Genomic DNA, 22,324 nt, shown 5'->3' with positions numbered 1-22,324 from the left:
GAAGCCAGTGGGGGCTTGTTTCTGAGTAATTAGCCACACTCCATGTAATTTGCATAGAATGGTTAGGTCGGAGATGGGGGACCGGTTGACTACAGTCCCTGGCTGGGGTCTTTGGGTTAGATGGGAGCTGAGGCCAGCAACATTTTGGGAGGCCAGAGGTTCCCCACTCTTATATAGTAGTAGTAACTGCAGGACATCTTCGGGAGAAGAAAAGGTTAATGAGCAGACCCTACACTAATCTGGAGTGCAGCCCCTAAGACGGTTGGATGGCGCCTTGTACGCCTCCTTCCAACAACTCCTGCAGCCAAGCTGGTGCCAGACGTCTTGCTCTGCTTTCCATTGGACCACATCAACGAGGCCAAGAGAGGAGTCTTGTCTGGGCAGCCCAGGACCTCCATACACACTGTCCAGGCTTGTGCCCCCAGAGAGGTCACTTTGGTGTTGCTAACACAGCAAAAGCAATGAGGGAGGAGCAAGTTACTGGTCTTTGCAACCACGGCAGGCGCATTTGACTTGTCCCCCGGGAGGTACACTTTGTTGTCTCTCGAGATAAACCGATGCTAACAACTGTGGTTTTATGGTTGCATCTTTTAATGCTCAAGGATTAGCTTGCCCTACGAAGTGGCCACAAGCCCTGGACTTTGGGCTTGCACCTGGGTTGGCAACTGGTCCCGAACGGCAACACCTAATTTTCATACAAGATGGAAGGGTGGGACCCGTTGCTCAGAAGGGGGCAAGGAACTGCTGCAAACAGCCATTTGGAGCAGTCGTCCTTAATCTTTGCAAACAGATTTCATCCGCATATGCCGTTGCGGGAACCCACTAATTTATTTATTTACCCTATATTTGTATGGTGGTTGAGCTGCTGTGGTGACCCACCTTAGGTCAGGCTGTGTCCCAGCAGCAGATCCCAAACCACCAGTTGAGGACAAATGCTTGAGAGCAGCATCTTTGTGCTATGCGCAAGGGCAGCGCTGCACACATGGGATTCCACTTGGCTTGGAGGTCTGCTTGATAACAGTTTACAACACTGGGCAGAGGAGCGAATCACTCCGAGACATACAAATGCTTATTTTTTCATCATCCCATAGGGCATATTTACTAAGTGGTGAGTGTATCATCACCTTATGCTCACTGGTTTATATTTAATTTAGCAGTGGGCAATGCCATTGCATTATGCCATCTGCCGCTCCAAAGTCTTCAGGCTGATGTCTGAACACTACTGCGGGGAAAGAGGTAGATGGAGGCAAGCTGTCCTGCAGCCCCAAGGCCGATGCTTTGAAACATCTACTCCCATCACTCTTAAGATAATCATATGCCTTCTACTGCATACAACAACCTTACATTGTTTTTATTCTGGACAAACGGATCCAGATTAAAATGTCCAGAGCCAGCCTTAAACTCTTCACAGCTGAAAAGCAAAAGGTCAAGAGAATACCTCTTCGTTTATTAATGGATTTTTAGTCTCGTCTATCAAATAAAATTACGCCCAGATATCAAGATTGGGGGCTGGAAAAAAAATAATGGCCCTCCTAGGCCCATCTGTGCTCAAAGCAACTGGTTGCCTCGTTTTCTTTCTTTAGCCAACATGGTGCCCTGCAGACGATATTTGAAGGCTGCCTAAAATCATACTTCCAGGGCATTTGTCCCCCTGCTACTGGTTGCAGATCTCAGTTGCCACCACCCCCAGGACCACCCCAAGATACGCTGCTGCAATGCAAGGCGGTCTCCCCCACCTTCCATGTACAAAAGGCAAGCCACCTTGCAGGTGAAGATTTCTTCAGCAATGGCAACAAGGCAGCTGAGAATACCAGGATAAACTCAGTGGGTGCCACACACAGCCCTGTCCCTCAGCATCTACCTCTCTTGACTAATGGGAGGGCCGGCCCTGCTGCTCCACTTCCCAGTCAGCTATGGTGCTAGACTCCTAAGACCCTAGTAGTCCATCTGGATGCCATGCTCATTTTCATTGTTAAATACCCCACACTTGAGAAGAGATAAGGATGTGAGGCTCCTAAATGCAATACGGCAGCAGCAGCAGCTAAGCTTTGGACCTCTAGATGCTAATGGACTACAACTCCCATCATCCCAAACTTACTGGCCATGCCAACAGGAGCTGATGGGACTTGGAGTCCAATAACAGCTAAAGGGACACAGCTCCCTGCTGAAACATTTGTTCAGAGGGGCACAGCACACATTACACAGAGGCAAACATATGCTCGGGAGGGAGTTGCAGCCGGTCATGTCTCCCTGACAAGCGTGTTTGAATGGTGCATTCACACTTCACAGCTCCTTCACACTTTAGGCTTATATAAAGGTAAAGGGACCCCTGACCATTAGGTCCAGTTGTGACCGACTCTGGGGTTGCGGCGCTCATCTCGCTTTATTGGCCGAGGGAGCCGGCGTACAGCTTCCGAGTCATGTGGCCAGCAAGACTAAGTCGCTTCTGGCAAACCAGAGCAGCACACGGAAGCGCCATTTACCTTCCTGCTGGAGCGGTACCTATTTATCTACTTGCACTCTGACAGGCTTTCGAACTGCTAGGTTGGCAGGAGCAGGGACCGAGCAACGGGAGCTCACCCCATCACGGGGATTCGAACCGCCAACCTTCTGATCAGCAAGTCCTAGGCTCTGTGGTTTAACCCACAGCACCACCCGCGTCACATTAGGTTTATATACGTCCACCTAAATAAAATAATGTGAGCTGCAAAGCCATATGTGCTCTTGGTTTTACCCACTAGGGGGAGCTTTGCTGCCCCTTATAGGACTGCACCCAACATAAGAAGGCACTGCCTTTATTTAACGGAGAGAGACTGAAACCAAGTCACAACTCCTTCATTACTTTCAGATTTTGCACTTTGGAGTGACACATGACAAATAAGCTCCTTCAGTTTCATATTCTGTGGCTAGATCTGCGTATGCTGAAAAACCATGTGTGTGTCAGGGGGAAGCTTTCCCACACAGCTGGGTGTGGAGTAGACTAGTATTTTTGTTCCCTGATGTGCTTGGTTTGATCTTGCAGAGTAATTGTTGGTGAGCTTTCAAAAATGGTAATCCCTGTTTGCTGTTTGGAATGCAGCAGGCCACAGTATCGCCCCAGTCTACAGCCTCCATTTGCAGCAAGGTCAGGTAAAAGGTAAAGGACCCCTGGACGGTTAAGTCCTGTCAAAGGCGACTATGGGGTTGTGGCACTCATCTCACTTTCAGGCAGAGGGAGTCGGCGTTTGTCCAGAGACAGCTTTCTGGGACACCATGAGAGAAACCAGAGCACATGGAAACGTCGTTTACCTTCCCGCCACAGTGGTACTTATTTATCTATTTGCACTGGTGTGCTTTCGAACTGCTAGGTTAGCAGAAGCTGGGACAGAGCAACGGGAGCTCAGCCCGTCACGGGGATTCAAACCAATGACCTTCCAATTGGCAAGCCCAAGAGGCTCAGTGGTTTAGACCACAGCACCACCTCCGACCCATTGCACAGGCTAGACTAGGTGGTTTCACCTAGTCTAGCCTGCTGTAAAGTAACAAAATATTGCCTTAGCCAGGAATGCACAGCTTTGCAGGCACATTTCAGCACCAGGTTTGCCCACAGCAGGGGTGGGGAGCCTCTTGAGATGACACATCCATTGCTCTGAATATTCATATTGGTTTTTAATTGTATTTTTATGGCTTCTTTTGTTTCTTATGTCCGCCATATAGTCTCCTATTTCAGTTTGAATTCCGTAGACTTGCAATTGCTACCACAGGTCGAAAAATCATTAAGCAGACGGCCAAAACCCTCAGCAATGTTCAACCAGTCTGTGGCAGAAAACATTTGGGAACCGCTGACCTTATGTGCTGCTGCTATCTGTATATTTATCGTTTTAAAAAGAATTATACTGTGGAGTATGATTTTCAGCTGTTATCTTAATGCATTGTTGCTTTGGATTTTGTTACCTATCTAACTTGGGGGGCTTTCCTATAGAACAGTGGGATAAAAATATTATTATTATTATTATTATTATTATTATTATACAGGAGTGGGGTAGGGGGAAGTGCCGCAACTTCCCTAGTGTACAGTATAGTACAGTTTTGCCTCTACTCTACTAAGCTGGGGAACAGACAACAAAGCATCATGGGAGGAGGGCCACAGGCCTGATCTTAGGCCACAGACAAGCCCATGGGCCCTAAAAATTTCTAGGAGTATCACAGGTCCCTGCTGCACATGACACCATTGCCAGATAGATTAGCCACACTGGTGGACATTAGAAAAGTTTGCAAGACTACCAGCCCACGTATTTTTATATATGGACCGCTCCAAGTGAGATTGGGAGGGATATAAAAACCAGGTCGAAGTCCTCCCACCATGGCTGTTCCGAAAGCACTCAGGGTCAGCTGGTGAGCACAGCAAACAACGTGAACCAGGCAGAGAAGCAGGAAAGAGTTCGGGGAGGCAGAAACAGGCTACTTACTGATGATAGGTTCTCTTCTCTCCTCCGTCCTTGACTGTGCCGATTGATGAAGGACCGTGCAGAGAGCTTGTAGTGATTCAGCAGACACGTGATGACGACCACCATGACCATCATCACCACCACGATTATGATTATCTGTACAAACTCCAACTCCGCTGCAGGAAAAGGAGACAAGAAGAAAAACAAACACTTATTTTGAAAGGTCCTGAGAGGAAAAGGCACCAAATCAAGAAAAAGCTACTAAGTGATGCTGTGTCACAAAACAAGAGGAGAAGTGCAGGTGCCACTAACATTTGCGGCAGGGCCGTAGCTCCGTGGCAGAGCAAATGCTTTTGCACACACAAGGTCTCAGGTTCGATCCCTGCCTTTTCTAGGCACGGCTGGGGAACACCCCTGTGCAAAACTCTGATGACCCACTGCCAGTTACTGCAAGGTGGAAATGAGCTAAGTGGACCAGTGTCTGGACTTGGCACAAGGAAGCATCTTATGGTTCTAATGGTGGATTTGGCATTTGTCAATGCCTAGGCATCTGCTTAAAGGAAAAGAGATGCAATGCAAAAGGGATAGAAACACCAGCCAAGAAGTCCCATGAGTGAGCAGAACAGTCCAAAAGTAAGAGAAAGATGGAGCATCCATCTCTCCCAACCCAAAAACAGGTGTGCGAATCTTTGCCCATTTGCTCATTCATTTAAAACATGGGCTAAAACTCAAGTGGAGCTTAAAAATAAGAGCAGGTTGCAAATCAAGACTGGGGTGGGTGGTGGTGGTTCATACTAACCATGTTACAACCTGGTTCCAAGAAGGTCCAATCAGTTCAGTTTTGGTACAGTTATTCCGTAGCCAGGCAAAAGAAAACTGAACACTTAAAACTAAATATGCCACAAACAAAAATTGCCCAAAACACGTCAGCTGCACACTCCATGCCATCTCTAAAGTCAGCAGACTTATAAGCCAGTTTCTCTACAACACTCAATAACCACTGTGACTAAGCAATGGGCATCTAGTATGATGCACACTGTGTTCTATGGTACCCTAACTATTCTTCATAAGCTGCAACAATCTAGGCTGCCGAAAGCAGTGTTGGCATAGTACATGGCTTGTTAGTGCCCTACAGAGACTTGCCCTGGGCTCAATGGGGCAGTAGCAATCATTCAGCCAAACTGGTCTTGCATAGGCTCCTGCCTGCCAACATGTAATTAATTTCTGTCAAAGGAAATGCATGGATTCGCATCATAAGCGAGGACTCTAAAGAGCTCTGCTGGAGAGTGTTATTTGTATGGAAGGTATGTGGAGGTCTCACACTGAGTCATGGGTACTCCAGTGCAAGAGAAAGCACCACAGAGCTGCTGCCTAGATTGCAATAACAGGTGGGTGTCACTCTTGTCTTCTGAAACAACCAGGAATCAAGGCAGGTGAGGAAGCAGGTCAGGTGTCCTCTGGCAACCATCCTTTGTCTCACCTGAACCAGTTGAGAGCACTTACTAGTTCATTTCCAAGCACCGCCAAGACATCAGGTAAAGAGTTTTAAAAATTAATTGGTCATCTGCAAGACTGTTGTCAAAAGGTGCCCCACCTTGGGGTTTTTTGGAGACAACACTGAGGAGACAGACCTACTCAGGAAGGAGAGTCCACTGAGGACATCTAATATGAGAGCTCTCCAAAACCTGGGAGTTGGCAGTGATCATTGGCAAGTTAAAGGAAATTGCATATTGCCAGAAACTTGATTATAGGTGCTTTTGCAAGACAAGTTGGAATGCAATCAGCAAAGGGCGCCATATTTGCTGCCAGAAGGGAAAGCCCACCTTTAATCTTTGCTCTGCTATCCGCTATTACTGTAACACACCAGAACAAAAATAGTCCTTAAAAAAAGAAAAGGAAAACAGGTGTGCTTTGAACTGCTTCAACTTTGCTGCCTTACCAAAAAGCCAGTCTGCAGAAAGGTTTCTAAAATATCTCTCAGGGAAACATTGGGCAACCGCATACCTTCGAGAAACATACCTTGCACCCCCCCTTCTGATCCCCCCCTCCAACTCCCCCCACCCCGCATGGCATTTCTCAGACACAAACTTCCCATTGACACTGAGCAAACCCATTGACTGACGCACAGCTGATAGAAGCACACAAAGCGCGCAGGCTTTTCTTAACCTACGCCGATTCCAAACCATTCCCAGTGGCATCCGCATACCAGACTTCCAGACGTAATTTAATTCAGTTCAGCCAGCTGGCAGTTCAGCCAGCTTGAATGGCTTGAGTTGGCACAAAAGTGTATTGCACACAAAAAGGGGGGGGGGGGTGGCTGGGGGTTGAGAAGAGGAAGAAATGCAATCCAAGCCACCAAATAAACAAGAGCAAGCAACAACAGGCTACTAGTTAAAACTTCATTTGAGAAAGAGAGAGAGAGAGAGAGAAGGCAGCTTTCGTCAGGAATAGCTCCACAAGCTTGAGGATACAGTTCCCCGCACTTTGCTTGGAGGGTGGCGTGGTTTTGGAAGGGATAGAATTTGATCCCAGAGACACAACACAGTCATTTGATAGAGACTATTATTCCCAAACAGCTTAGCCCAGGGAGGGATGTACGGTCCCAGGCAGACAGCACAGTGCCACTCCTGCATAGCTTGCTTTTCTGTCTGCCGGCCAAGAGATTAAGGTTGGGGGGGGGGCGCAAGAGAAAAATGCTCACCTGTGCTTTGGGCAGAAAGGAGGAGCCAGCCTTTCCCTCATGGGCTACATTTGCCAGACTTAGGAACTTTCTCGGGAAGAAATGGAGCCACAAATTCATCAGGGCCAGGGCTCAGAAAACAGATACTTAGGGAGACCCCTTATTACATTAAACAGGTAATTTTTCCTTGCATGCCCACTGCAAATCACCCCTCCCACCCCAAACTTCTATTTGGACAGAAGTTGCAGGTGGGGGACGAATAATAATAATTAATAATTAATAATAAAAATAATAATACCGTGTGTGAAATTCAGATCTCCCCGTCTGACTTGTCTCTCCCACCAACAAACAGAACGGACGGCTTCTCCTGTCCCTGGACTTTGGGTGAGCTTTTCCCCTCTGTTATAAAGGGCTGCTGACTGATACTTCACCCCTCTGCCTTGGCCATCCCTGTGAACATCACAACTTATCCCAGAGACTCAGGGCAGCTTGAAGTTGATGGCCAGATGAGCCTAGGGCATGTAAGAGAGTGCATTCATCCATCTATCCATCTATATCTATCTATATCTATCTATCTATCTATCTATCTATCTATCTATCTATCTATCTATCTATCTATCATCTATCTATCATCTATCTATCTATCTATCATCTATCTATCTATCTATCTATCTATCTATCTATCTATCTATCTATCTATCATCTATCTATCTATCTATCATCATCTATGGTATCTATCTATCATCCATTTACCTACCTACCTACTGATGTATAATAGCCCACCCTTCATCAAGTTCCAGGGTGGGTTAAAGCAATCCAAAAATCAGTATTAAAAACAGTTAAAACAAACTGCAGTCACAGGAACAGAGTAATGGATAAATTTCGTCCCACTTGGTGTATTTTTATCCAGGGGAACATAAAGTGCCTTCTACCTACACTTATGCGAGCTCAGGTGTAAGAGAATAATAGCGCTGAACTTTACCATTTTCTTGCCTGGGAAACTAGGAGGGTGGGGTAGCTTGTGAGATGCAGTGCTTAAATCACAGGATCCTGGAGGAAGAAATGACCTGGTCCTTTTTCTGGGATCTGGCTATAAAATGAAGAAAGGGGTTTGTGGAATGAATTCCTGGGCTCCCTGGGTGGCTTTTAAAAGAGAATCTGACAAATTTACTGGGCATAAGGCTATATCCATGGCTACTAAGCTTGATGGCTATGCTCTACCTCCACTCCATCTCATTATTAGGTGAGATTGTGTCACGCATGTTCTGGCACACATAAGCTAGGGTTGCCATACGTCAGGAATTTCCTGGGATTTCAATGGCGGAATTAGCTTCTGGGGGATTTTTTGGAAAATCGGCAAAATGTCCGGGGGGTTTGCCAACTGAACAAGGGAGTGTGTGTTAGAATATCACTCATTGATCTCCTTTGTGGCGGCGGGTAATTTCCCCCAAAAGCTCAAAACTATGATGCTGATTTCCCCCCCCCCCCCAAAAAAAGCAGAATAACTTTTGTTTCCGGATTTTTACTTCTTGAAATATGGCAACCCTACATAAGCACACCCAGAGAGCACACTTCCTCTTCAAGTCGCTGAGTCACTGCAGCCAGTTGCCATGCAGTGGGGATTTAGAGAGCCAGGTGTTTAGAAGATTTGAAACCTGGAGGCTGGGTGTGTCTTAAACAGGTAAGGAGAAATCAGCATCGGGTGGCGAGGAGCACTTTTCGAGAAGGCATCGAACACCACTGCAGACTGTTTTTATCCGAAACTATGTTCACAGACAAGCAGCCATGGAAACCATTTTTCAAAAAGAAGGGGGGAAAGATGGGGGGGGGGGTTATTCTCTCCCAAATCTGCTCTGAGTTCCAACGGTGTTTTTAGCCAAGAAAGGAGCAAGCCCTTGGATCGGGTAGTTGGGAGGGAGACTAGATGACTCTTAAGGGCCCCTTGCAACCCTAAAGTTCTATGATTCTATAATTTCTTTTATGCAATTGGTTGCTAAGTGCTGAATTTAGTGGGGTGGGTGGGAGGGAAGGAAGGGATAAGATGATTGGTGAGAGTTCCTTCTGGCTTCCACACGTGGTTCAGCGCCAGCATAAGCAAAAAAAATGTGAGGCAAACCACCCAGTCCTGCCAGTTACCTTGGAGCAGAGTCTGCTAAGTCGCAGCTGCTCTGCCAGCCACTAGATATTCCCTGAAGTATTACATTTCCTGCATTTCTTCCCAAGGGTGCCCCAAAGAACTTCTATAACCACAAACCAGACCCTTGTAAAAACTTTTATTTGCTTGCTTAACTTTGAATTAATTAGTTCGGGTTCAACAATATTCCCTGATCTGGCCTTGTCAGCTGAATGCGGGGGGGGGGGGGGGGTGGAGAGAGAGAGAGAGAAGTGGAGGAAATGATATTATTTTATGATATGAAATTATTTATTTACAACCTGCTTTCCGTATCATAGCATACACCTCAAATCAGCTTACAAATTAGAACAATAAAACAGCAACTGTATAAAAACCATGATCTCCCATAACCAGTTTCAGCAATAAAACAACTTTTTAAAAGATACACAACGCGATTGGCCAAATAAAAAGAAATGAAAGAATAAAGCCTCGAGCTGCAGCGATGGGCTCAGTTTGTGGGGTTTAGGCCACCCAGCTGTGTGGTGTAGTGGTAAGAGCACTGGTGGGCAACCTGCACCCCTCAACCTAATTTCTTGAACCTCCAGAAGCCTCTGGGGACTGGTGGACAAATCTACCACTGGCCTTGGCCTTATAATTATCAACATATAGCCCTCCACAGAGGAATGTGGTCCTTGGTTAAAGTGTCAAGCTAAGTAGGACTGTGGAGACCCAGTTTCAAACCAGCCTTAAAGCCCATTGGGTGATCTGGGGCCAGTTGCTGTCTTACTAATAATAATAATAATAGTAGTAGTAGTAGTAGTAGCCCGCCCATCTGTCTGGGTTGCCCCAGCCACTCTGGGCAACTTTCAGCATATAGAAAAACATAATAAAACATTAAAACATTGTAAACTTCTCTCTACAGGTGTCTTCTAAGTGTTTCCCAACCTTGGGTCTCCAGCTGCTTTTGGACTACAACTCCCATCATCCCTAGTTAGCAGTACCAGTGGTCAGGGGTGGTGGGAAATGTAGTCCGAAAACAGCTAGAGACCAAAGGTTGGGAAACACTGTAAAGGCTATATAGTTCTTTATTTCCTTGACATCTGCTGGGAGGGCGTTCCACAGGGCAGGCGCCACTACCAAGAAGGCCCTCTGCCTGGCTCCCTGTAACTTTGCTTCTCACAGTGAGGGGAACCTCTGGAAGGCGCTTGGAGCTAGATTCCTACCTCTCAGGGTTGTTGTGAGGATAAAACCATGTTTGGCGGGGGAATCATGCACACTGCCTTAAGTTCATAGGAGGAAAAGCAGGATATAGATGTGATAAACAAGCAAGCCTGGCTACCAGAAACAAGGAACGGGGGGTGGCTTATATGAGACTTACAAAAAAGGGGGCAGATTTGAGCAAAATGTGCATTTGCCAATTTGTATGTATATGCAGCACAATCTATCTCGCCACAGTGAGGAAAGACTGTGAGCATTTGAGGTAGCTCCATCTGTTGCCCAAGTACCACCAGGTGATCTGTGGCAAGTTCAAGGGCTCTGCTCCCCCTTCCCAAGTCTAAAGTAAACTAGTTGCACTATTTTCACGGACCTCTGATGTATTCCCACTGTGAAAGGAAGCCGATGGAGGTGGTGGTGCAGAATTCCCACCCATCTCATTGTGGTTCGTTCACTGTGGTTGGTAGTGATACCTTCCTACTTGCCCAGTGGTTGGGCCACAACAAGTATTGAATGGGGCTGGGCACCCTCAGGTTTTGGCCTGGCTATGGGGGCCTGAGCAGGTCTCAGACACACCTTGAACTGCATTTGGGAATCATTAGGAGGCTAGCACAGCCACTGAATTAAAAAAAAAAGTGTGTGTGTGTGTGTGTGTGTGTGTGTGTGTGTGTGTTACTTCTGCCACCTTCTGCCAACCCACTTCTGCCAGCAGCCAGCCCCCTAAATTTGACGCCAGTCTTCAAGGGCAGCCCCACGTAGAAACCACTGCAGCTATCAACCCTGGGGATTACTCAACCAAGGTTCTTGATGACAGCGTCCTTCTTCTCTGCAAGGGAAGGTTGCTAGTCAATATGTCAAACGCAACCGACAAAACTCGTCCTTCGCCAAAACCCTTGAACTCAGAAAACCCGACAACAAACCCGAGAGGCACTTTACTTAAAGAAGAAAAACAGTAAGAAAAATGGCCAGCAACTGCGTACCGTGCCATGTTCCCCGTCATTCCTCTGCATCCATCCTTTCCAAATTTTGCGGGGTGGCTTGCCCTTTCCCGCATACCCCCCCCACTAAAAAAAAAAAAGATATATAAGCACAACCTTAACGCACCACACACATCAACTCAGCCTTATTTACCGTTTTCCACAATGCCTTCAACATCTATGAGAGCAATCGCTGCCAGCGAGAGTTTCATTGGAACCAAAAAATTTTAGTGGGGGCTGGAGGATAGAATTTTACCCAGCAACAGTATCCAAACTCTCCTCTCTGGCTCCCTGCTGCTTCCCACTGTTGCTGGCTTTTGGTGCTTGAAGCAGAAAGTGAGAGAAAAAAGCGCCAATCTCCATTCAGCGAGCGCAGAGCGTGCATATATATATGTATGTATATATAAATACACACACACACACACACATATATATGGCGTGCCTATTGTCCCAACCATCTCAATCCTCACCACAGGGAATTGTCTAGAGAGCCTGTAAATAAACAGAGGCCTTCAAATCCCCCCCAAAAAAATAAGAGGGGTTGAGTAGAGGAGCGGGGGGGGGGGCTTTTCTTTGTATTGTAATGAGATACATGTCCAGAAAAAATGTGGCTCTGAGGAGGTTGGGGCAGCAGGGGCGATAGCAACAAAGGCCCGTCAGACGCAAGGCCCTCCACCTCATTTGAATGTTTGGGGGGGAGGCGAGAAAGGGGGCATTCAAGGGCTCCCTTTGTAAAGAAAGCCTTCCCCACACAACCAGGAGGTGGGGGGTGGGGAAGCAGAAGGCGCTGGGCCCTTTTTGTTTGGCTGCAGCCATAAGGGGTTAAAGGTAAGAGCAGCCCGGCTTGGGGGGGGGCGCAATCCTCTTGTCCTTGTGTTAACTGCTTTCACCCTGGGTACGGTTGGCTGAATCCTAGACAGCTTTAAGCACTCTGGCAGACAGACAAGGGAGCCTCAAGGGTGGAGTTCAAGCAGGCAGCTTTTGACAGTCACATCACGAGCCCCAGAAGAGGCCGGTGGGAGAGTCGCAGGGGGCCCGGGAGAAGTTCACAGAGGAGCCCATGGAATTGCTCGCCTCCCCCCGCACCCACCCCAAACCCCGTCCTGCACAACCCCTGCCTTGCAATCTCCCTCCCTGCACCAGCCCTGTTTTAGGAGCGCTCGTCTTCCAGAGCAGAAAAGGGTTCCCACCAATGCAATTTTGTGCAGCGCATGTGTGAACGTGGGGCTGGAGGCAGCCAGTGTGTGAGAGAGAGTGTGAGGGGGGAGTCTGTGTTTTAAGATTTACCGCAGGGCAGAAAACGCCCCTCCAAAAGCAGGGCCAGGGATTCTTTCTGCCCCGCTCCCACAAAAGCGCCTGTTTTGTTAATTCGTTTGATGACATTTGCAACGCCGTAGATGTGATTTGTACATTGCCTTGAGTGTCTGTCTCTCTCTTTTTAATGTCAAAAAGAAAGTCAAGGGCAACAAAAGAGGGGAGAGGATGCATATTCCCAGGTATTCCCCCCACAAAACATTTGTCAGCGTTAGTAACAGTAAGAGCAATATGTGCCTTATGAAAGAGAATAAACAATGTCAATATAAGTTGATTATGGGGACCCAGCAGCTGGCCAAGTCCTACAGCTTGAATGTACATTTCCCTAGAATCTGGAAATGAGGTGGGAATACACAAATATTGGTTTGTTTCTCTCTCTCTCTCTCTCTCTCTCTCTCTCTCTCTCTTTTTTTTTCTGCCATTCTTCTTAAGGGACCTTCTTAAGGTCCCATTTCCATCCGATTCCCAGACAGGGACTTTTCAGTGATGGTGCCCCATCCTCAGAAAGGTTCACCTAGCACCAACTTATTGTTTGGGCACTAGATGAAGATGGTTTGGGGTTTTTGTTTTGTTTTTTGGACAAGAAATTTTAGGTATTTTGATATTGTCCAATCTGACTGGTATGTTGGGGGTGTGTTTGGAAGACATTTTAACATTGTTAAAATGCCCTGCTGTTCTTTTGTTTTACCGACGTGGTTATTGTTTTGGAATTGTTGGTTTTAATATTTAGCTGCCCTAGAAACTCCTTTAGAGATCAGAGTAGAAATGTTGGCAAATGAATTAATAAAATCACATAGTCAGATAATTGCTGTGATTTTATACAGGAGCACGTAATGCAAAAGCCATTAAATCAGACGGCAAAACAAACATACCACCAGCTAATCAATCAGTTTATTAAAAGGTCATTAAATCATCTTAACGGTACAGAAAGATGTCACTCGCCCAGCCCTATCATACAAGGAGGCACTTTGAAGATCCAGGTGGTTTGGGAGCACTGATAAGCATCATACCCATAACCTTGGGTGATCAAGTTTCTATCCCTGAGTTATCATTGGGTATCTGTCCCCTTCACTTCTTGTTCCTTCCATTTGACTGGGGTTATGCAATTATCATGCAACCAGGGAGAAGGGGTTCATTTTCTATAACCAATCAACATCTTATGCATCAATAGCTTTTAACTCACACGCACAGGTGAGCTTCATCAGAAGCTGAGAACTCGCAGGAGGCCAGGCACCTTACCGCCCCCCAAAGTGATCCTCTGGCTCCACCTCTATAATTTAGAATCAGTGCAAATACAGAGCAGGCATATTGATGCCTTTGCTATACAAGAGGCCCTTCTCACTCGGATAGAGTGGTACATGAAAGCTTAAGGAGCTCATGGATATATTTTCTTGCATTTCACGTTCACAAAGTATTGTTTTTGAGAAGGCATAAAGAGGAGTTGAATTCACTGGGTCAATTCAGTCTGCTAGTCAGACCTGTTTGGGGAGAGGAACCCCTCAAAATCTAATCTCTGATCAATATATTACTACTATAGTAGTGCTAGTAACCCAATAACAGTGCCTCCCCCCAAAAAATCATTTGAGGAACAGAAACAAACTACACAGATTTATCATTCTGCTCATGCCTATTTATGTATTTTTCGTATATATGCATTTTGTATTTGGCTTCCTAATCATTGTCACTTTTCAATTAGAGGAGACCTCATTCCATTTTTTCCCCTTTGTAATTCTCCCCAGGGAAGAGTGATGGATGCACCAAGCTTTACGCGACGGACAAATGTGGCTTCGAAATGCAAAGTAAGGTCACACTAATTTAATTTAGCATAATTTTTTTTACTCCTGAATACATTTCAGAGGCAGGTTCAGACACTGTGTTGGTGTGACACAACCTGCTTCTTTGTATTTTCTGTCTAGACAAACACAGACGCTTTGGGAATCCGGGGAGCATGAATAGGGAGCAATGCATAGATTGCTTTTACAGATAAATATCCCCACTAAAAAAACACACACACACACATTCCCATAAGCGCTATCAGTTTCAAGGACTGAGTGAAAACTTAGTGAAAGGTCACTAAGTTGCATCCCTACAAATTGTCTCAGGAGTTGGCTTTGTTTTTTGTTTTTTTTTGCAATAGCCAGTTTTCTCAATTATGGCTCCAAACCTTATTCTAGTGGGACTTGATGCGGCCTTTTGCGGAAAATGTGGTTCTTACCTAGCAGCAGAGCATACCGATCACAACTCCAGTGGTGCGTTGGGTAGAATGATGAAAGAGCCAATGCACAAACCAAACACCGCAGGTGTGCATGACCCAAGTTTACAAAAATTATTAATGGAAAAAATAATAATAACTAGCCCTAGCCCTATTCAGTTGTTCTGCACTCTCAAACCCATGCAATGATGGTTGAACGAGGGGGAGAATGGAGACAAACTCATTGGACCCTCTCCATCCTAGGAGCCTCTTCTGCAGTCCCACAGCCCTCCATTTACTGGTGGCTGTGGAAGGAAGCCTGCTGAACCCGAGTAGGATCTCTGCATGATTAAAGCAGTGTTTCCCAACCTTTTTTGGGCAAAGGCACACTTGTTTCATGAAAAAAATCTCGAGGCACACCACCATTAGAAAATGTTTAAAAAATTAACTCTGTGCCTATATTGACTATATGCCGCTTGGGGCGGCAGCCTGTTGTCCGAAGCACAGGGAGCCCTACGGAGGGCTCCCCGTGCTTCCGGCGAGTGTCTGCAACCCTGCGCGCCCGGCAGGAGCTCCTGCCAGGCGCGCAAGGCTTGGGGCGGCAGCTTGTTGCCCGAAGCACAGGGAGCCCTACGGAGGGCTCCCCGTGCTTCGGGCGAGTGTCTGCAAGCCTTGCGCGCCCGGCAGGAGCTCCTGCCAGGCGCGCAAGGCTTGGGGCGGCAGCCTGTTGCCCGAAGCACAGGGAGCCCTACGGAGGGCTCCCTGTGCTTCGGGCGAGTGTCTGCAACCCTGCGCGCCCGGCAGGAGCTCCCGCTGGGCGCGCGAGGCTTGGGGCGGCAGCCTGTTGCCCGAAGCACGCGGAGCCCTCCGGAGGGTGCCCCGTGCTTCGGGCGAGTGTCTGCAAGCCTTGCGCACCCGGCAGGAGCTCCCGTCGGGCGCGCGAGGCTTGGGGCGGCAGCCTGTTGCTCTAAGCACATGGCGCCCGCCTCCCTCCCACGGCACACCAGGCAAAGTCTCGCGGCACACTAGTGTGCCGTGGAACACCGGTTGGGAAACACTGGATTAAAGAACCTCCAGGTTTTAAAGTCATGCAAGGAGTCTTCTCAAGTAGAAAAGGGCTTGGAAAGTCACTTGGAATGGTGATGGGGATGTATGGAAGAGGGCAGGGCCTAACAGCTCTGTCTCTCTGTGTGTCTCTGCGTTTGTGTGTAGGGGATGCAGTGCAAACTGAATGGGCCTGAAATGGATTTGCTCTCCAAAAATCCCCTTTGTGGATTCTGGCAGCAAATGTTACCTGGATATACTCTTAGTTTTATAGCAGGGATGGGAAACCTCAGGCCCTGCCAACGTCTCTGTCTGATCCTTAAGACTCTTCCCAGGCTGCACCCCTTGCTTGGCACCTTCCTTGAGTGCCTGTCCTTGAACTCCAGAGATACTTCTTTGCTTGCCTGGATAGACATGTGCAAAGGGGACTAGCTCACCCTATAAAGGTTAAAACATTCCCTTTTGTTGCTCTGCTCGTTGTTGCCTCTGGCCTGCCCACTATGTGGCCCCCTGAAAGGCAGCCCATAAGGGAATGTGGTCCTTGGTTTATGGGTACCAGTTAGGTACTGCCACTTAACATTAGCACTTGGCACACAAAATATCCCAGAATTGAAACAAACTTTTGTTTTGATAAGATTCTGAGAGCTGACATGCAGAAGGAGCCAACATTTGACGGTATTTAACATCTCAACAGTATTGACAGTATTGAACAGTGGATATGCTGCAGCAGACAGAATTTTTCATCGTGTATTTGTAAAGTCACAACCACTGTTTAATTGTACGGTATCTCATAAGAGGACTTGCAAAAAGCACATAGTTACTCTAACTGAGTTTGCCAAACCAGGGAACGTTCACTGAATCGGCACAATAGCACGGAAAATGCCCCTCCCCCATATGTTATCAAGTTCTAATTTTGGTGAATTTTGGCAAAGATTAGGAAACGAAACCTATATTTCACATTTTGAGAAATGTCTTAGAATATAATCTCAGGGGTTTTTTTTATTCTAGAATCTTTGGAAACTTTGGTATTCTTGCACATAAGAGGTTTTGTGGACCATTTCATGGTCCTTTGGAAGAGAAGCAAGAGTAGGTACATTTCAAATTCTGGAGATCATTACCATGTTTCAATATTCGAGCTACATACTGGAAGGGAATGGTCTGTTTCAATGCTAGCTCCCTTAATTACTTTGAAAATAAAATAAATAACCAGGGGATTTTTGGAAACCCAGAGAAACCCAAACTTCCTAGAAGCCTGTGCACTCTTCCATGAACCATCTTTTTTAAAAAAAGAAAAGAAAAAAAAGAAGCAAGCAAGCAAAAAAAAAAAAAAAAAAAAAGCTCTGTCCTACTAAATCTCTCTCCTCCCTCTTCTCTCAGGCACACACCCTTACTGGCTAACAACCAAATATGTGCAAGACACATCCATGTCTGGACTCCTGGCTGCCCACAAAGATATGAGGGAGGGGGGAGTGTCTCAAATTTATGAAAATCTAATCTTGTTAGTCAATGCAATCTGTGTGACAAGGCAGAGCGAAACTCATTGTCATTCTCACCAGCAACCCCCATGCGGCTGACTTGCACCGGGCATGCAATTTCATTTATCTCTGCTCCAAGCGCAAGCCTAGCCAAGGTTTCCTCCTGATTTGAATGAAGACCTGCTTCTTTAGAATCGCAAGCCAAATTGAAGCAGACATTTAAAGGGATAACTTTGCAAGGGGGAGCCAGGCGCTTTCAAATGCTGTATCCATCCAGCGTTCGTAGACATAAAGAAGGGACAAAATATGTTCCTCTCTCCCTCAAATATTACTTCTCGCCCTTCGTCTAAGGAACTTGGGAAGGGGAGTTCCGCAGCCCTACTCAAGAGATGCCAGGAATTGAATCTGGGACCGTCTACAGCAGCTGCTTTAAGTCTGAGCTACAGTTCTCTCCACAGCACCATGGGAATATGGATCAGAACCCAGCCCAGGTCTCCCTGATCCAAGAACTTCAGCCATTTTCAGGCTGTTCAGGAAGAATTAGTCCATATGTGTGTCTGTGGTTAGGGGAGGATTTCAGCAGCAGTCTCACCACCAACTTACACACATCCATTATAATATTTCAGATATACAGGTCACCCTACAGCCACTGTCACTCCTTTCATTCCCTGCAAATGAACAAACTGAAAAAGCCTCCACACCACACAGGCTCTCAGTCATAGCACATCAACCGAGAAGGGAGCATGCACATATAAGTTTTTTGCTATTTTATCGCACCTGAAAGAGTAGACAATAATGGGATCGGGCTTGCATGTCCAGTGGTACCTTGGGTTACAGATGCTTCAGGTTACAAGTTACAGACTCCGCTAACCCAGATATAGTACCTCGGGTTAAGAACTTTGCTTCAGGATGAGAACAGAAATCGCGCGGCAGCAGTGGGAGGCCCCATTAGCTAAAGTGGTACCTCAGGTTAAGAACAGTTTCAGGTTAAGAACAGACCTCCAGAACGAGTTAAGTTCTTAACCAGAGGTACCACTGTACTGTTTTACCTCCCAGTCCTTGTGGTAAAGTCAGTGACAAGCTGCGTTTCTGAAGAAACAAGTAAACAAATTGATAATCTCATGTTGGGGTTCTTTTGAGAACTCTTGGGTATGTGTTACCCATATCAGAAACTTGTGAATTAGTTTGTCAGTCCTAATACTTCACTCCATGTGACTGCAATTGGACTTAGTTCTTCAGATGCCTTCTCCAAAATAAGTTGTTCAGGAGTGAGCATCTGTTCAACATCTCCCACAGTGAAAAGTGATGCAACCAATTCATTAGGCTTCTTCACTTCCACCCTCTATTCCTTCAAACATCTTTCTTGTCTCATGGCCCAATGGCCTCTGTCCCCAGTTTGACATACATAAAGGCATTTTAATTGATTGCTTTTATTGATTGATCAAATCCTCTTCCAAAAATTGCTTGCCTTATTGTCAATTCACAGTTGTTTTGCCAGTTTCTTTCTGTTCTCATTTAGGCAAGATGCCCACCTTTAAAAGCAAGGCTTCTTGCCTTCTGTAGCTTCACTGACTCTGCCCATTAACCATGCTGGCATCCTCTGAAGACATGTCTGCACCTTCCTTATATTTTCAGTGGGTTTTTGCAGCCAGCCGCACAGGCCCCTGAAGCAAACTGTTTGCACTGTGTGGCTCATTGCTCCGCTCTCTCCAGGAGTCTTCCTGCCTAACACAAACCGAGCAAGGCCTATTTTCATCTGGGGAAAGGGTTTGAAAAACCAGGAAACGAGTCACTTTTTACAAGGAACTAGGTTTGTCTAATAAATATGGAAATTTGTAGCAACTTCCCATTGTTCCCAAGGCCAAATTTTAGCAAGGCGGGGGCAAAACTGGGCATAGGAAATGGAAACTGGGTAGCGGTGTTATGGAACTGCAACTATTTCTCCAATTATTATATCATCAGCACACCAGATCTAACTGGCTTGGGAAAGAGCAGGGAGAAAAAGCAATCAGGATCCAGGACGCCAATGAAGTTAGTAGGAAGGAGCAGCAAAAACAGAGGATCAGGCCATATAGAGATGATAAGGACAGAGTTGGGTTTTCAGGGCTTGGCACAGGAGCTTCCAACATTTTTAGGCCTGTAGGCACATTTGGATTTTTGAGTGAGTGGCATGAGCTCCAACCCTGTGGTTTTCTTTTCTCCCTTGTGTGAATAAGTCCTCTCCCCTGCAGAGACAGGGAAAGAGAAATTGCACGCAAAGTTCGTTCTTCACACCTTTCCAAGGGGTGCGGACATAATAATTAATATGAGCCTTGAAAAACACAACAGAGGTGAAAGAGGAAGTGAGAAAGAATATCACTCTTCCAACTTCCTCCTTCAGGTCTATGTACTTTTCACAGGGCTCTAAATATTATTTAGCATAACTCCAGACCACTGAGATACGTTTTCAACTGGGCTTTCGGCTTTCACACACTGCCAGGCATTTCCACACAACCATTCAAAAGGCATTTCACCATCTAACAATGCCATGTTACTGTTTTGCATGAGGTATGCAGTTTCCCTAACTGGCAACACTGGCTGAGATCCATGCATACGTGTGTGTGTGTGTGTGTGTGTGTGTGTGTGTGTGTGTGTAGAACAGGGGGAAAAAAACCTGGTCTCTCTGGGAACACAGATGCAAACGGCACTTTGCACAGACTTGTAGAGCATCCCATGAGACAAAACAGAAAACCAGGAAGAAACCTGCAGTGTCCTGTTTCCCCCTCCCAATGGTGCACCCTCAGAGGATGTTTCTTTCCAAAAGCTATCTGCAGAATGTAATCCTAAATCAGGATGGTTCCCCCCCCCCCCCTTTGCTGACTGCATTGCTGGAAGCTATCCGGGGTGGGGGTAATCTTGAATGCTAGAGCTTCTCAGCTAAGCACAAACACCTGTGTTGAATTCCAAAGATTATGCTGGATAGTTAGCAGAGAGGGGAGAAAAGCAGAGGGATAAAAGGATTAAAGGAAGATTCACAAAATATACATGAGTTGCTGGGTGGGAGAGATACAAGCTACATGGCAGCAAAAAGCTCGGTTAGGAACATTTGTGAGTCAAGCTGAGCCCAACTTGGTGCTTTCCAGATATTTTGGAAACCACTGATCTAGAGGGCACCAGATTTGGAGAAAACTGCTCTAGGCAAACTTATTTATTGTTGAATTTATATCCCACCTTTCCTCCCAGGATCTCAAGGTGAGTTGCATAGTTCTCATCCCCATGCCATCCTCACAACAAAGCTAGGTTAGGCTGAGAGTGAGCGATTGGCCCATGGTCACCCAGTGATTTTCATGACCGAGTGGGAATTTAAACCCTGGTCTCCCAGTTCGTAGCCCGGGAACTCTGACCCACTACACCAAACTGGCTCTCTTGGGAAAGCGCCCTTCAGTTGTCCATCAGTAAACTGCAGCTTCTACCAGCCCTAACTGAGAGCACTAGGTTGGTGAAGGGCAAGAGCGGGTGCCAATTTCACAACTGGAACAAACCATGTAAATTAGTCACATTGGCATCTACCTACCATGCTGAGCACTGGAACTCTGTAGAGACAACATTAGGAAGTTGCTCAGTGAATGGTTACTCAGCATAGAATCTTGCAACAGATAGATAAATAAATAAATAACAACAGGGGCAGACCTTGGTCTTTCCGATTTCAGCGGTGCCCTGTGTGAGGCCAAAATTCAGTCTCTCTCTCTCCCCCCCCCCCCGCCTTCTGTTAGGTTCAATTCACTAGGTCATAGCTGCATTGCCCTGTGATGTCCCCTAGGCTCAGCACCTGGTGCAACAGCAGAAGCTCCAGAGGCTCCTGGGCTGAGTAGTTCAGTGGGTTTTGTTGGGTGGGGTTGTTGCTGTTGGCTTTTGTATTTGTTTGGTATCTTAATTTTAGACCTTGTTTTGACTGTTTTGACTTACGTGGAAATTGTTTGGTCTGTTTGTGCCTTTTAAAAATGTTTTATTTGCTGTTTATTGCTACTTTCGTTATGTTGTGGCTATGTGGTCTTTTTCCATGATGCAAGCTGCCTTGAGCTTGGTCTGAACTGTGGAAAGGTGGGATACAAATAAAATTATGTATGTATGTATGTATGTATGTATGTATGTATGTATGTTCTAAGGTGCAGGCTTTTTCTGAGGGTAAGGCTAGGGCCTCTGTTATTCCACTTATACAGAGAACATTGCTTAGAACACAGCTAACAGTCAACTTGCAACTTCACATTTATGGGGTTATATAGGTGATTGCAGGCTAGCTGTCTTTCAGGAACATTGGTCCACTACTGCCAGTTTTGCCATCAAGAAATCCCTGATAGGCTTCTGCAGAATTTCAAGGTGTCCTCAAACACGGTTCAAAAAAAATTATCAGAGCAATGAAACATTGTGCTCAGTGGCGTAGCGTGGGTTGTCAGCACCCGGGGCAAGGCAAGTAATTTGCACCCCCTAACCCATGGATTTGCGCCCCCTAACCCTAACCCCCAGATGTTGCGCCCGGTGCGGCCGGCCCCCCCTGCACCCCCCACGCTATGCCACTGATTGTGCTGTTTCCAAAGATCTCAGAGCCTCCACCCACCATAAGAGAGGGCTTAGGCTGAAGAAGTTTCTGTGTTGTAACAACCTCTCAAGCAAGCCGGACGGAAAACATTATTGGTCAACCATTTGCTGTTGCATTAGTCATGGGCAGCAAAGCCTAAAACTAAAAGCCAGGACTTGCTGTGGCCTTGTTTTAGATGCATGGTCTTAATCCTAGTAATGATAGGGAAGAAAGTCTCCTTGACTGTGTTGTGTGTGTGAAGTTCTGAGATGGTTCAAGGGGCCACTGCCACCAAGAAAGCTGGTGCAGGTGGGCAGGCAAGGTTTGTTTGGG

At 46.5% G+C, this 22,324-nt stretch overlaps 1 protein-coding gene and 1 long non-coding RNA gene across 7 annotated transcripts in view; one reads left to right on the top strand and one right to left on the bottom strand.

The window, feature by feature from the left end:
- The window catches only part of PMEPA1 (prostate transmembrane protein, androgen induced 1), an 82,073-nt gene that overhangs the window by 4,663 nt on the left and 55,086 nt on the right, over window positions 1-22,324 (bottom strand). For 3 of the 6 annotated variants that reach the window (XM_083744659.1, XM_083744657.1, XM_083744656.1), the window contains exon 2: window positions 4,449-4,603. In XM_083744659.1, the coding sequence (XP_083600785.1) occupies window positions 4,449-4,562 (114 nt within the window). In that variant the 5' untranslated portion in view covers window positions 4,563-4,603. The other 3 variants (XM_083744655.1, XM_083744658.1, XM_083744660.1) reach the window with 3 other exon arrangements.
- LOC310847244 lies at window positions 11,702-17,211 on the top strand. Its single transcript, XR_014565718.1, has 3 exons — window positions 11,702-11,805; window positions 14,466-14,525; window positions 16,970-17,211. It is a non-coding gene; the product is annotated as an uncharacterized lncRNA (long non-coding RNA).

Source organism: Podarcis gaigeae (assembly GCF_964106915.1).
Source record: "Podarcis gaigeae genome assembly, chromosome: 6".
Classification (NCBI taxonomy): Eukaryota; Metazoa; Chordata; class Lepidosauria; order Squamata; family Lacertidae; genus Podarcis; species Podarcis gaigeae.
The sequence above is the reverse complement of the archived record's forward strand: the minus strand, read 5'-3'. Positions and strand labels throughout refer to the sequence as shown.